At 43.5% G+C, this 12,503-nt stretch overlaps 1 protein-coding gene across 1 annotated transcript; it reads right to left on the reverse strand.

Moving 5' to 3' along the window:
• Window positions 1-2,757: 2,757 nt before the first annotated feature.
• EIF3F (eukaryotic translation initiation factor 3 subunit F) lies at window positions 2,758-7,808 on the reverse strand. Its single transcript, XM_072871040.1, has 8 exons — window positions 7,488-7,808; window positions 7,322-7,392; window positions 6,947-7,026; window positions 5,697-5,834; window positions 4,526-4,617; window positions 4,176-4,312; window positions 3,923-4,036; window positions 2,758-3,151 (listed from the first exon to the last, which is right to left on the reverse strand). Exons 1-8 carry the CDS (start codon window positions 7,780-7,782, stop codon window positions 3,074-3,076), a joined length of 1,005 nt encoding a protein of 334 aa, XP_072727141.1. The 5' UTR covers window positions 7,783-7,808; the 3' UTR covers window positions 2,758-3,073.
• Between the last annotated feature and the right edge of the window lie 4,695 nt (window positions 7,809-12,503).

Here is a 12,503-nt window from a genome sequence, read left to right on the forward strand (position 1 = left end):
TTGTACAGAGGCACCTGGGGAGGCGAGGTGGGCAAGGAGGGCTTTCGCCTGCAGCCACGAGCATGGACTTGCCTCCATTCACTCTCCTCCTTTGAGCTGCTGCCTTCAGCCCAGTGGGGGGGGATACAGGATCCCCTTGATCGTGGGTTCTTACTGGTGGCTGCTGCTGCTCCTGTTCCTGTCTCAGGGGGGGCAGAGCATGGCACCACCAGTCTATCTCTTTCTCAGCCTCCCTGATGCTCCTTAACCTTTCTTTCTACCTCCTCCCGTAGCTCTGCCACCATGCAGAGCAAATCACGCACCTGGTCACACCTCACACAGCTGTCCGCACGGCTGCCACGCGTGAACAGTGAGAGGCCCAGGCACTCCCTGCAGCCCGAGACCTGGGTGGCCGCGTTTTTGTGGGAGCTCCATCTGGGTAGCCACATCCACTCTGGCGAGCACAGAGGGCATCGCTTTCTGACGAGTGAATACCATAGCTTAGTTTCTTCTGAAGGACGGGGACTACCAAATGAACTCCCTTTTCACAGTCCCTCTTGAGCTGCTAGGGTGACTGCGTCTTCCCTACACGCCCTGCCTGCGCAAACTGCTGAGCAAACTGCCGCGCCACGCCCTTCTGACGCGCCACGCCCTTCTGACGCGCCACGCCCTTCTGACGCGCCACGCCCTTCTGACGCGCCACGCCCTTCTGACGCGCCACGCCCTGTTTGCTCGTCCTGTTTGCCGCGCTCCTGGTCGCTCGCGCTCCCTGGGGGCTGCTCTTGTACCTTTAGGAATACCTTTAGGAATAATACCTTTAGGAATTCCTGTCTAGATTTTAAAACTCCAGAGAAGGAATTCCTCAGTCTCCTAGGTAATGATACAGCCCAGGCTTTATAATTAAGCAAAATTATGCATTACATTTGTGTTTGCAATATTGTCCTTCATAGGAATGGCCACTGAAATTTGAAATCAGGCATCCAAAATTCCAGAGTCAAAGTAAGGTTCACAATGTGCTGTTCACCCAGTAAAAAGGGACAGAATGGATGGGATCAGATGCAGAGTTTTTAAAAGGGCAGCTATTTTTTTCCTACTCCAATTCCAAGCATTTGTCACTGTGCTGTCTGGCATACAACGGAATCTATGGATTGTGAGCTCTTCTGACACCTCTACTTTGCAGTGAATCTTTCTACCTAGGAAGACATAACCTCAGTCCTTTATGACATACTAATCATTAGTCTTCAGGTACTTGTAAAGACTGGCAAATTCCACAATACCTTTTCTATATCAATGATCACAAATTGATCTTTCCTCTCAGAACTTTGAATTTTATGCATAGCAGCTTATTAAATAGCATAGCTATTCAACTTGTAGAGCATTTAAAATCTTTCTTACATTTTATCAGTTTTCCTAACAGGGAATGGCAAGAGTTTACTGAAGAGATCAGGGAAATAATATTATGCTTTTTCCCCCTGCAACTTTTTTGCAGTAACTGAGAGACTTACCCAGGTTTGCTGCTTGCTCTTTTCCTCCACCTATTTCAAGGCTTACTTTAAAAAACACCTTGACCTGAAAATCTGTGAAATAGTTAAATGGCTGGTTATGAATATTAAGTTTAAAGAAGAGAGGGAACAAAAAATATTTTTATTCAGACTAATAAAAAACAAGAGATGAGTTTTAATACTTGTTTAATGCTCATGAATAACATTTTCAAAGAGATTAGAATCTTTGCTATAGCATCCATTTTCATGTACCTTGTCCTTGCAATTAGAACTTAGAATTTAGCATTGAGTGCGGAATTCTCCAGTTTGGAACAACCTGTACAGGCTCTCAGATTTGTAACCCGAGTCCCATTCTTGGATTTATCTGGCAAATTAGCACAAAAATTATTTTGGGGAGCACTGGCTTTGCAGGCTTCTCTAACATTTCAAATTCATTTATCAAACCAGATGTGAGGCATCAGAAATAGTCATTAGTAATTAGGTAGGAACAGTTATGTTGTAGAAAAGGGACACTTTAACTCTATTAGGCAAAGCCGCCTCAGTACAGCTGAACAGACTTCTAAAGGTAATGTTATTAGCCAAGACTAAAAAGCTACAGCTCAGATTGGTATTAGCTTGCTTTCAGCTAGACCTCATTTAATGTGAAATAGGCTTTGGGGAGAAAATGGGAAGTTTCTGTTCCCATAATTTTAGCAGCAGTACAGGGTCATGAAACAGAAAATTCCTATTTGATGACACCCAAATTTTAACCTCAAAACTTAATGAAGTGTAGTTTTGCTGTGCTTTTCTTCTTTTGCAAAGATGGCAAGTCCAGTAGCCACACTTGTTCAGCCACAAATGCTTTTCAAGCCCTTTTAACGATGAACTCAGTTACTAGTTTAATTCTCTGAACCCTCACTTTATGAGGGGCTAATGCTATTGACCTCGATTTCCTTTCCCAAAGGATCACATATGCATAGAAATACCATAATGTAAAGTGAATTCACTGTGTCATACTCTGGCAGTACCCTGCTGAAGAAGGGTATATACACAGCACCACTAATAAACCAGTGACCATAAAAGTCCTCCATGGAAAAACATATTATGTGCAACACAAGAAGCCACGCTTTCAGCGTGTTCTAACAGCTGACAAAAAAACCCGCAAAGAAGGCTGCAGAATTGGAGTTGACTTGCATCCATTCTAGTTTTCTTTCGTGATGCAATGCTATCCTCCCTTTCTCTCAAATGAGGATTTATTATACAATAAATGAGAACAGTTTTTTCTGAACAGAAGCCATTCTTGCCATTGCAATGGAACTTTTATTTCAAATACATTCTTACAATAAAGCTGCATTTTGTTATACAAGTATATAAACCCAGGAGACAAAAGATTCACATATTCCATTTTAAAATATTGGGCTCAACTAAACTCCAGCTGTTCCCATTCATTTACTAAACCATGTTAGGGATTTTTCAGGGCAATGGAAATAAAGATGTAAACCAAGTCATCTAGGTGATTAAATTACGGTCCAAGGAAATTTATACCACCACCACAGAAAAGTGTATCTGCACACTCTTCAGGCTCTCTGAAGTGTAGGGTGGCAGAAGTTTCTTTATAAACTCAGAAGTTTTTCATTGAGAGCAATCTGTGACTGTGTGAGGTTTGCCAAGTAGGTTACCATCAGTAGGTCCTGAGGGGGGAAAGAAAAAACAGTGATCAGAAATATTAACAAAGATGGTAGCCTATTAGGGAGTTGAATTTTTAACACCTGTAAAGCAGTTTACAATCAGCTACTAGAAATATTGTTAGTCCTGAAAGTCCTACCCTGAGGAATGCTTCCCTCACAGGAAGAAGGTTTTGGTATTCCCAGAATATGAAACACTGCTTGTGAAATTTTAACTCTGAGTTCACCCATGTTAACCAGGCAAGTCAAAGGGTATAAGCAAAATTAAAAATTAGTTCTGGTCTTGCAGACTGGGGGTGAACAACACATTCAGAAGCTTAGCTTTTGCTTTCTAAAAGTCTGTTACAGAAATAAAGTAGCACACTAAAACCTTGTTCATGTCCTAAGTGTTATATAAGGAGACAGAACTTCAGCTCAGGCAAAGGAAGCTGGCAAGTCTCCAGTTATCCTTGAAATCCATACTGCTTTAAGTTCGATAATTCATATTGTCCAATCACTCTAGAAGATGAATTGGTGCTGACTTTCATCTTACTTGCATAATTCCTAAGTACTTTAAAACTTATTCTCTCATTTGCAGTTGCTTGCAAGATTATTATGGTGAGCTCCTTTATCCACCTTCAGCTCTTAAAACATCAAATTACTGACAAGAAAGGGCTGTATTTTCTATTAAGATGTTTGTATGAAAAGATAGATTCTTTTAATCACAGATAAATTTGTGCATGACATTTTCAAAATTGCTGGCAATACACTGAAAAAATTATTAGATTATGAACTTACATTGATATTGCTGTTCAACATTGTCTCAAAGTCCTCTGGTGGAATCTTTGGCACCTGGTTAATAAGATCCATCAGGAATCGCCCAACGGTGTTGTCAGCAGCCACTTTGCCAGACTAAGCATAAGAAATATACACTTCAACGTGAGTAAAACTCAGTAATTTTATGGCCCAGAAAGAGAATATATAAAAAGAAAAACAAGATGCACAAGCTTACATCAAACTTATCTGCTGACTCATAAAAAGCTGGCCTTACCAATACATCCTCTGCATACTGCAGCACCATGGTCAGGGTATCCTGAATCCTGGCTGATGCTGACCCCACCTGCTGTAAGTCACTGGATAAGCCAATCACTCGATTAGGGCTAAAACAAGTCTTCATGATAAGATCCACTGAAAGCAAAAGGAGGATCAGTGAAAAAACTGACTGCCATACAAAACAGCTTAAATCCTTAACTTTTTGAAGATTTTTATGACAGCTTCAGCAAGACAGTCTAATTCCCAGTAGAATGGCAATTTTACCAGCATTTAAACAGTGTCAGCAAAAAAAGCATTTAAACAGTGTCACAACAATGGTTATAACCAAAATAGGAAGAAAACATTTACCTCCTATCCGCTCTGTATCATAATAAACATATTTCACTGTTAGAGGTGTGAACATCACACCCATAGTTTTACCAGGGACTCCCATTGGGGCACTAGGAAAAAAAAAACAAAAAAAACCAACAAAACATTTTCAGCATGGACATATTTAAGGGAGGAAGTAAGAGATTTCCATCTCAATGATCTCTGTTAGCACTGAAGTGTGAACATGAGTAGGTTACTCATTCTCACCAAAATCAGCAACATTAAGACCATGGATAACTGAGGACAGGAAATCAGTCCTGGCATACGATTAATTCCACATTTTCATTCAAGAATATTCCTAGCTGGTCTGATGTTTGTCAGCATGAAAGCATGAAGAGCTAAGTACTATCTTCTTAGCCACAGTTCCTTCTTGCTTATAGAGCAGGTATTTGTCTGTCCTGAAATACTCCATGCTCTTTGAGAGAGAAATCACTTAAGGAACAAACATAAGTATGATAAAAATTCAAGTACAAAGCACTCTCAACACCTTTATTATTCCTATTATTTGAAGTATTATTCCTATTATTTTAAGTATTTGAAGTTCATTTATGCTTTAAAAAAGTAAGATGTCATGGAACAGCTTCCTCTTCGAAGATGCACAGTCAAGAAGCAGTAGACTTCTGCTACAAAGAAAGGCTGGGCTTTTATCCTTAAAGAGGAGAGCTCTTCAGCCAGTACTGGGAAGAACAGTGAGGTGGAATAATTTAATTTCTCAATACTTAATCAAGAAGATGCTGTTTCAATTATGTTTTAACTGCACTAATCTTCCAACTTGTATAAATAAACTGCCAAGCAACAAAGTCCAGTGACTACAGGCTAGCATTCACACAGTGTGATGGACGTTAGTGATATTAAGGCTAGCTATGTGAATCCTGTGAAACGTCACAAACATGTTCAGAACACTGTTGAAGTTAATTAAGTCACAATTCCCCACCCCAAAAAGGTACCAGCTTATGAAAGGTTAGGTCTTTCAACTTACATATGATGGTCAAGACATTCCAATGGGAAGTAAGCCATGATGTGTTTTAGCTACTGCACAATATTGTCCAAAATGGGACACTGCAGCCCACTACATTTCTCGTTACCCTGATGTGGTCTCTCTCAGTAATTCAGATAGCTCCCCTCCCAGAAATGCAGTATCCTAGAGTACCTGACGTAGGCTTTAATGCTCATGCGTGAATTCTGGAGACTTGTGTCCACAGTGAGGTGGATTGGATTGTGTGCTTCCCGGCTGTAATACTCGTGGATCAGGACAGAGTGTTCCGTGATGTCATGACCTGTTGCATACCTTCAAAAGAGCACATGTTGAGCAGCCATTCTTCCAACATTCAAGTGCCTAGTGTTTGGTATTGTTGGTATTTAACAGGTTTGTATCCTAAAACACTGATTTCCAAACATTTAGCTGCAGAAGCATACTAAATAGAAGTGCTTTAACTAGGGAATTCGCAGCTTTATGGCCAGCTGCCCTAGAATTGTAGGAGTCACAGGCTGAGCACACACGTGCCCGAAACATGCACAGGGCCAGTGCTGTAGTACCAGCCATGAAGAGTTGGTACAGTTGGCATCAGACACCCAAGATGCAGTTATCTGTCACTATGCTCTGGACCAGCTCTTTATTTCTATGTAAGTCAAAGCATGCCAAATGAATTCAGACCAACCAAGCAGATCTTCCACAAATCAAACACCTGTGTGCAGGAGGTAAAACTTGTTGATCTAGCTCCTTTAGCTGCTCTGCAATTAGCTTCTCACATACACAGGAAAACTGCTGTCATTAGAACTGCACTTTGCTGTGCCATTAGAAGGCTGTTGAGGAAGTTTGCTCCACAGGAACAGAACTAAGCTATTTTTTAGGATAAGAGAAGCATGAAAAGACTAATAAAGCTACCTATCCACACACTCAGACACAGACCCTGTTCCTGTAACACCCTACTGATATTGCTTGGCATCCCACACACAAGTACTTCCACCTTTTCTCAGCAGAGAAATTCTGCATGCTCAAGCTCATATCACTGATTCCTCCTGAGGCCTCTGGTATTTGGACTATTTGGACTACTCTTGTGTATTCTCCTTTCTTTCTAACCAGTTATCTGCTGTGGTGCAGGTTGTATTACAGGTGGTTAAGTTCTTCGAACAAATCCGTGCAAGTATTCTCTTCACTCCTCTGTGATACACCTTTTCTAGATATAAACAAAACCAAACCCTGTAAGTCTCCAATACTGTCTCTTCCTATTTATGAAATGCAGCAGCTTTACAACTGACTCTATAACAAGAGTTGTCAGATCTTACTGTCACAAGCATTAGTGTTTCTGCTTCTCAACCTGTGACAAGGAAAATTATGTATTTCAAGTAGTTTAAGGGACCAATGCAAGTGCTTCATGTTCTTGCAGAAGGAGAACTTACCAGCCCAAGATGATCTCGCTAGGAGACACCTTCTTGTGCAACTCATACATGTTTTTGGCAAATTCCATATCGACTGCCACCTGAGAAACGGGATAGGACCAAGGCAGCTGGTTACAGGGATGCTTAACCCTTAGCAGAGGACAACACGGGTACGAGCCCTAACGCCGCCATCAGAAGGAGCGCAGGGAAGCACAGGGGCCGCACCCCTCGGCAGTCGCCGCCCCGCCGAGAGACCCGCCGCCCGCTCTGCGGCACAGCCCGGGCGGCCTTGGCCGGAGCGGGCGCGGAGCCCCCCGCGAGGCGGGACCGCCACGCCGGCCCCGCTCCGCCCGTCCGCCGCCTCCGGGAGTCGGCAGGCCGTCCCGCGCTCCGTACCTCATCCTCGGACTCGTTGTGAGGGACGGAGAAGCAGTTGGTGACCTCCACCGAGTGCTTGTCCACGGTCCCTGCGGGAGGGCAGCGCGGTTAGGGGGGCGCCGTGGGGACGGCGGGCTGCCGGCCCCCAGGCTGGCGGCGGGCGGGGCGGGGAAGCGGCTCTTACCCAGCAGCGTCCCGATGACCCGCGCCGCGCCCTCGTTGCGGCGCTCGAAGCTGTCCACGATGGAGGCGAGCACGACCGGGTGCAGCCGCACCACGCGGCCGCCGGGGAAGGGGCCTGAGAGCGCGGCCGACAGTGGCGCGGCCGGCGGCGGCGGTGCCGGGGTGGCGGGCGGGGGCGGCGCGGCGGTGGGGGGAGCGTTTCCCGCCGGTGTGGCGGGCGCTGCCGTCGGGCTCTGCGCCGGGGCGGCCGCGGGAAGAGCCGGAGCCGGAGTCGGAGTGGGAGCTGTCGCCGCCATTTTGCCAGAGAGAGAGGTGGGGGGCCAGCGCCGGCAATAATTGGCTGATCTGAACGCCTGTCACGCAGTGCTGCCTCCCTATTGGGGAAAGGAGTGTGCTAAGGCCCTCCTGCCATCTGTTAACCAATCTGGGGAAGAGCGATGAGGGAAGACGCTCTGATTGGAGGAAGAGCACACCGTCTGTGACTGAAGCTTAATCTTGTTGCCACCCTCTCGGGTCCGGAAAGTTTTTCGATTGGGTTCTCGCATTCCCCGCCTCCGAGCCTATCTGCTCTCTCACTGGCTGGCACCGCCCATCCCTTCTCTCTGTCAGGGCGGGAGGGTCTATTTATTGGCTGTGGCGCTGTCATTCACCCTGCTGGTTGCTAGGTGGAGGCAGGGTTTACCGTTGTCTGTGTAGCGCTGAGCACTCGCCTGGCCGGCCCGGCGGCGGGGGGCTGAGGCCGAGGGCCCTGCTTGGAGGTAGGCTGAGCAGGGCCGGGTGTCCCAGAGCTCTCTGGGGCCTTCCAAGTCCCACCACCTCAGTGGCCTCAGGGGTGTTGCTGTACCCCTGGGCCTGCCTCAGTTGCCTGTGTTTCTCTGGCACGTTCCCGGTCGTGCTTCAGGCCTGTGTTGCTGCCAGCTGAGGTGTTTGGGCGGTGGTGGCGTGGTCCTGGTCACAGCGGCAGGGCTGCCTCACCCTGCTTGCAGTGAGGGTAGAGGCAGCAGTGCTTCTCCTACTGCCCTACAGCTGTATGGTGATGTGGTAAACACAGCAGCCTGTGGGCATGGCACCAAGCTGCCACCACAGTGAAGAAGACTATCCAGCAGTGCTGTATGTGAGGGCTATGCAGCCCTTGAGGTATTGTCCCTATGAGGCAGGGAAGTGCTGTTAGCCCTGTTTTCCAGGTCTTTGTTGCCAATGAGGCACAGAAGAGCAAGTGGTTGCCAGGTATCATACAGAGAGCAAATGCTGGTTATCTCTATCCAAGGTTTAATGGTTACCCAATAAATTGATGACTTTGGTATAATTTGCTTATTACTTTTAGTGCCCCATGTGTTCACCCTCAAGCAACAAACCTGCGTGGCTGGGGCAGGTATGGTTGTAAAATGAAGCATGTATGCTTTTGATAACTGGTAAGGAGACTGGATTTCCTCAGAGTTTCCTTTTCCCATTCTTGGCCATATGCTTGCAGCTGTTACCTGTTAAGTTGTAGCAACATAGTAACAGATTTACCTCTAAGTCTCTTAGTTCAAAACCTTTTATCACAGTTTTTAATATTAGTTTGACAAACTTTAAGGGAGAACTTAAGGTATCATTTAAATGTTCGGGGTTTCTTTTGTCTCAAGCTGTTCTTTTCCCACAAACTGTTTGTATGTGTGTGCATATACATATATAAACACAATCCAGAAGCCTCAACTCCTGATAAAATGCTTAGTCCAGTGAAACTATGCCAGTCAAAAACTGCATCAGTTCTCTGCCACCACTTTGTCTATCAGGTGGCTGTTTGAATAACTGAGAACACTTCCAGGTAGTTGTTTCCCAGGTGTAGCAGAGAGAAAAGTGCAGTGGTGGTTACTACCTCAGGTGCAATCATCTTTACTCTTTTATAGATCCACTTTGGGCTCCTAACATTCTCTTTCCCAAATTTGGGTTACCAGGTAAAGTCATTTTAACATAAAAATCACTTTTATCATGACTGGTAGCTTTTGGAGTTTTCTCTGCTTCATTAGCTGAGGGGTGAACATCATCAGTTGATGAGCAGCTTCGACTCAGTCATTGAAGACAGGCTCCTGAGTATAAAAGGAGCAGCTCTATAAAAGATAATACATTCTGCCCATGTGCTAGCAATTTGCTTCTTTTACACAAATGGGGAACACTTGTCAAAGCTACAAAGGAGAGCTAATGCATGGGAACACAAACAGATTTTATCTCTTCGTAAAAGCACTTCCTAGTCTGTGTACCAGTAAAAACTGGATCTCCTATTCTTAGGCTTTTACAGTGCAGCCTGCATTTCTTGTAGGTGTGCCTGGGTCAAATTGCATAAAGCTTTAAAATGTTTCTGTTCCTGGAGCTTTGGTGTGTCATTGAGAAGTCTAATGTGTGAGGTGTTCTTGTTAGAGAGCAGCAGTTTGATCTCATTCTTGTTTGCATCAAACTATCCTTGGTGCTTACTTTGACAGTCAGCTGCAGATTCAGGTGAAGCAAGCAAGGCTCTTTGAGACCTGCCCAGTATACTTTTATGTTGCCACCTTAAAAATTGAGCAGCTTAATATGGAGCCGCAGTTGTGCTTCAAAACTGGCAACTGTGATAACCTTCTTTTAATATATTGATGTCAAGCTGCTGGACAGAATGCCGGAGAGCGTATGTAGTGAGTAAAGATGGATAGCCTGTATCTCAAAAGTCAAAGATCAGTGGTTTGCTCACACAGCGCCCACTTAATACAAAGATTGTATAAATCTAATGATAAGAAAATCAGTCATGTGATAGTGCTTGGAGCAGATGTGTCCAAGCTACAAAACTGGTTTTTCCTTGCTGAATGACTACTGAAAAATAGAGACCTTCATAATTAATATTGCTTCACAAAGTATCAGTTTACTTTTAAAGGAGGGTAGTTACCAGTGGCAGATATTAATGGTGCCTGTTGTTGAAAACTTAGCGTCCATCTAATGACATGATTAAGATCTTTAGATACTACCTCATTACAGTAAAATCTGTCTGCCTAGAGAAGAAACAGAAGACTCATTTGCACATGAACATGGATCAGTGTGGTAACTCAGGGCCTTCTGATTTTACATTTTTCCTTCCTTGGTTTCCTTGCATCTGATATTGGTGGTGAATATAATCAACCTCCTAGCTCTGCTCTTGTATGATTTCTCTTTATAGTCCTTATGTGTGACTGAGTCATTGTATTGCATTTGCTGTCATGTCAGCTGCATTTTCACAGATGATGTATAATTTCTTTATCAGTAGCTATCTTCTCATCTTGTTTGTATTACTGGAAGCAACATCATCTCTTGCTCTAAGGAAAAATAGTTTTATTTGATTCATCATTTCAGGACGTAGTTTTATCTGGTTAGTTTCATGGGAATGAATCTGATATTTTTATTCCATTATTATAAGAATAATTTTCTATTGTTCATTCTAAGAAGTTAGAGTCTTTCAGTTATTTCTGCCAAGAGAAAAATCTGTCACTGAACTTAACGTTTATTTTATATAATCATGCTTATTTAGGAAAAAATGAGTATCAGGTCTCATTTTCCAAATAATTTTGAGATCAAAGGACAGAACTCCATTTCCCTGCCTGGTGTCGCCAGCCTTCATTGTGCTCACAGAGCTCTCCCTTCACCTTTTCTCACAGTCAAGTTACCAGCACTTTTCTTGTCTACTGATTATCTGTGTTTTTCAGGATCCATATGTTCTGCCTTCTAACCAAGACTTTTATATGATGTAGTCACAGGATTGATTTCAGGTTTTTAGGTTTTTTTTGTTTGTTTGGGTTTTTTTTTGTTTTTTCCTATTAGAAAAAGTAATAGTTCCCTTATTTAGTCTTAATGGAATGTCTTAGATACTCATCCACTTCCCATGCATTTGGGATTGCCAGTAGATGAAAGACAGTTGTTAGCAGCAGCCAATTCCCAGAGTAATGTGTCAGCTGATTCAGCTTCATATTAGCAAGAGGGATTCAAGCCCTTCCCTGCTTTTGTGTAATGTTTTATGGGGCTACCTTAGTTATCAGAGAAGTAACACTGACACGTGGGACTAGTGAGGTAATGGTTAGAGAGAAAATCCAAATACAACCACAAAATAATGAGGCGTAGTGTTAATTGCATACCACACTGATAAAAGAATATACCTTCTCTACAGTTAGAGTGGCAATGGAAGTTATCATCAGGTGTTCAAAAATAGCACATTGGGGACTGCCATGTGCTTTTTAGTCACTATGTGGAAATATAGAAATCCAAGCTAAAGTAAAAGTAACTTCACAGAATGACTTGCAGTGAAAAGTAACAGAGACAAATGTACACAGGTTGGCATACTTAGGGCAACAGATCCTTTCATGGTCAGTTTTTCACTCATTGAAGAAGGGAAAAGAGAGATGTGCTGAACAAAAGGATGGCTGAACAAACAATAAATTGTCGAAATATGTCCCAAACCAATTTATTTAGCTGTTCATGAGTCCTGTATGTACCAGTTCCATTGCTTCTGATGACCAGTGAGAGATCTTTCAAAAAAGAGAGAAAGTGAACTACATTTAAAAGCTGTGGTAAAAGGCATTTTGATCTAAAAGGCAGATTTCTGTTGCTGAGTACCGTAACCCCTCAGACTTCAGTGGCAATGTATCAGTAATAACTTGGAACAGGCTTATCCTGAAGAGAGGGTGGGTTTGGTGCTTTTTTTTGTAAGTCAGTGCATACTGTTGGTATCAATGGCTAACTGCTTTTATTCCAAATGCTGATAGGATATTCCAAAAGAGTCTTCTGTTGTCTCATACCATGCCTCTCCCCCAGTATGTACAATTGTGTGTTCACCCTATTTTCCCAGAGAAGTTTGACTGAAAATGCTAGCCCTAATATTCTATATAAAAGCAACAGTGTATTTTATCATGAAGATCTGTTATCACATTTGTATATAGAAAACAGTGACTAAAGTCATAAAAGCCCTTATGAAATTTATACTGTGAGGATACACCCTTGGCTAGAGTATTTTTGGAAAAGTTTTTCAGCTGTTTTCAGGGCC

The sequence above is a fragment of the Ciconia boyciana genome, chromosome 8 (genome assembly GCF_034638445.1).
Source record: "Ciconia boyciana chromosome 8, ASM3463844v1, whole genome shotgun sequence".
NCBI classification, from domain to species: Eukaryota; Metazoa; Chordata; class Aves; order Ciconiiformes; family Ciconiidae; genus Ciconia; species Ciconia boyciana.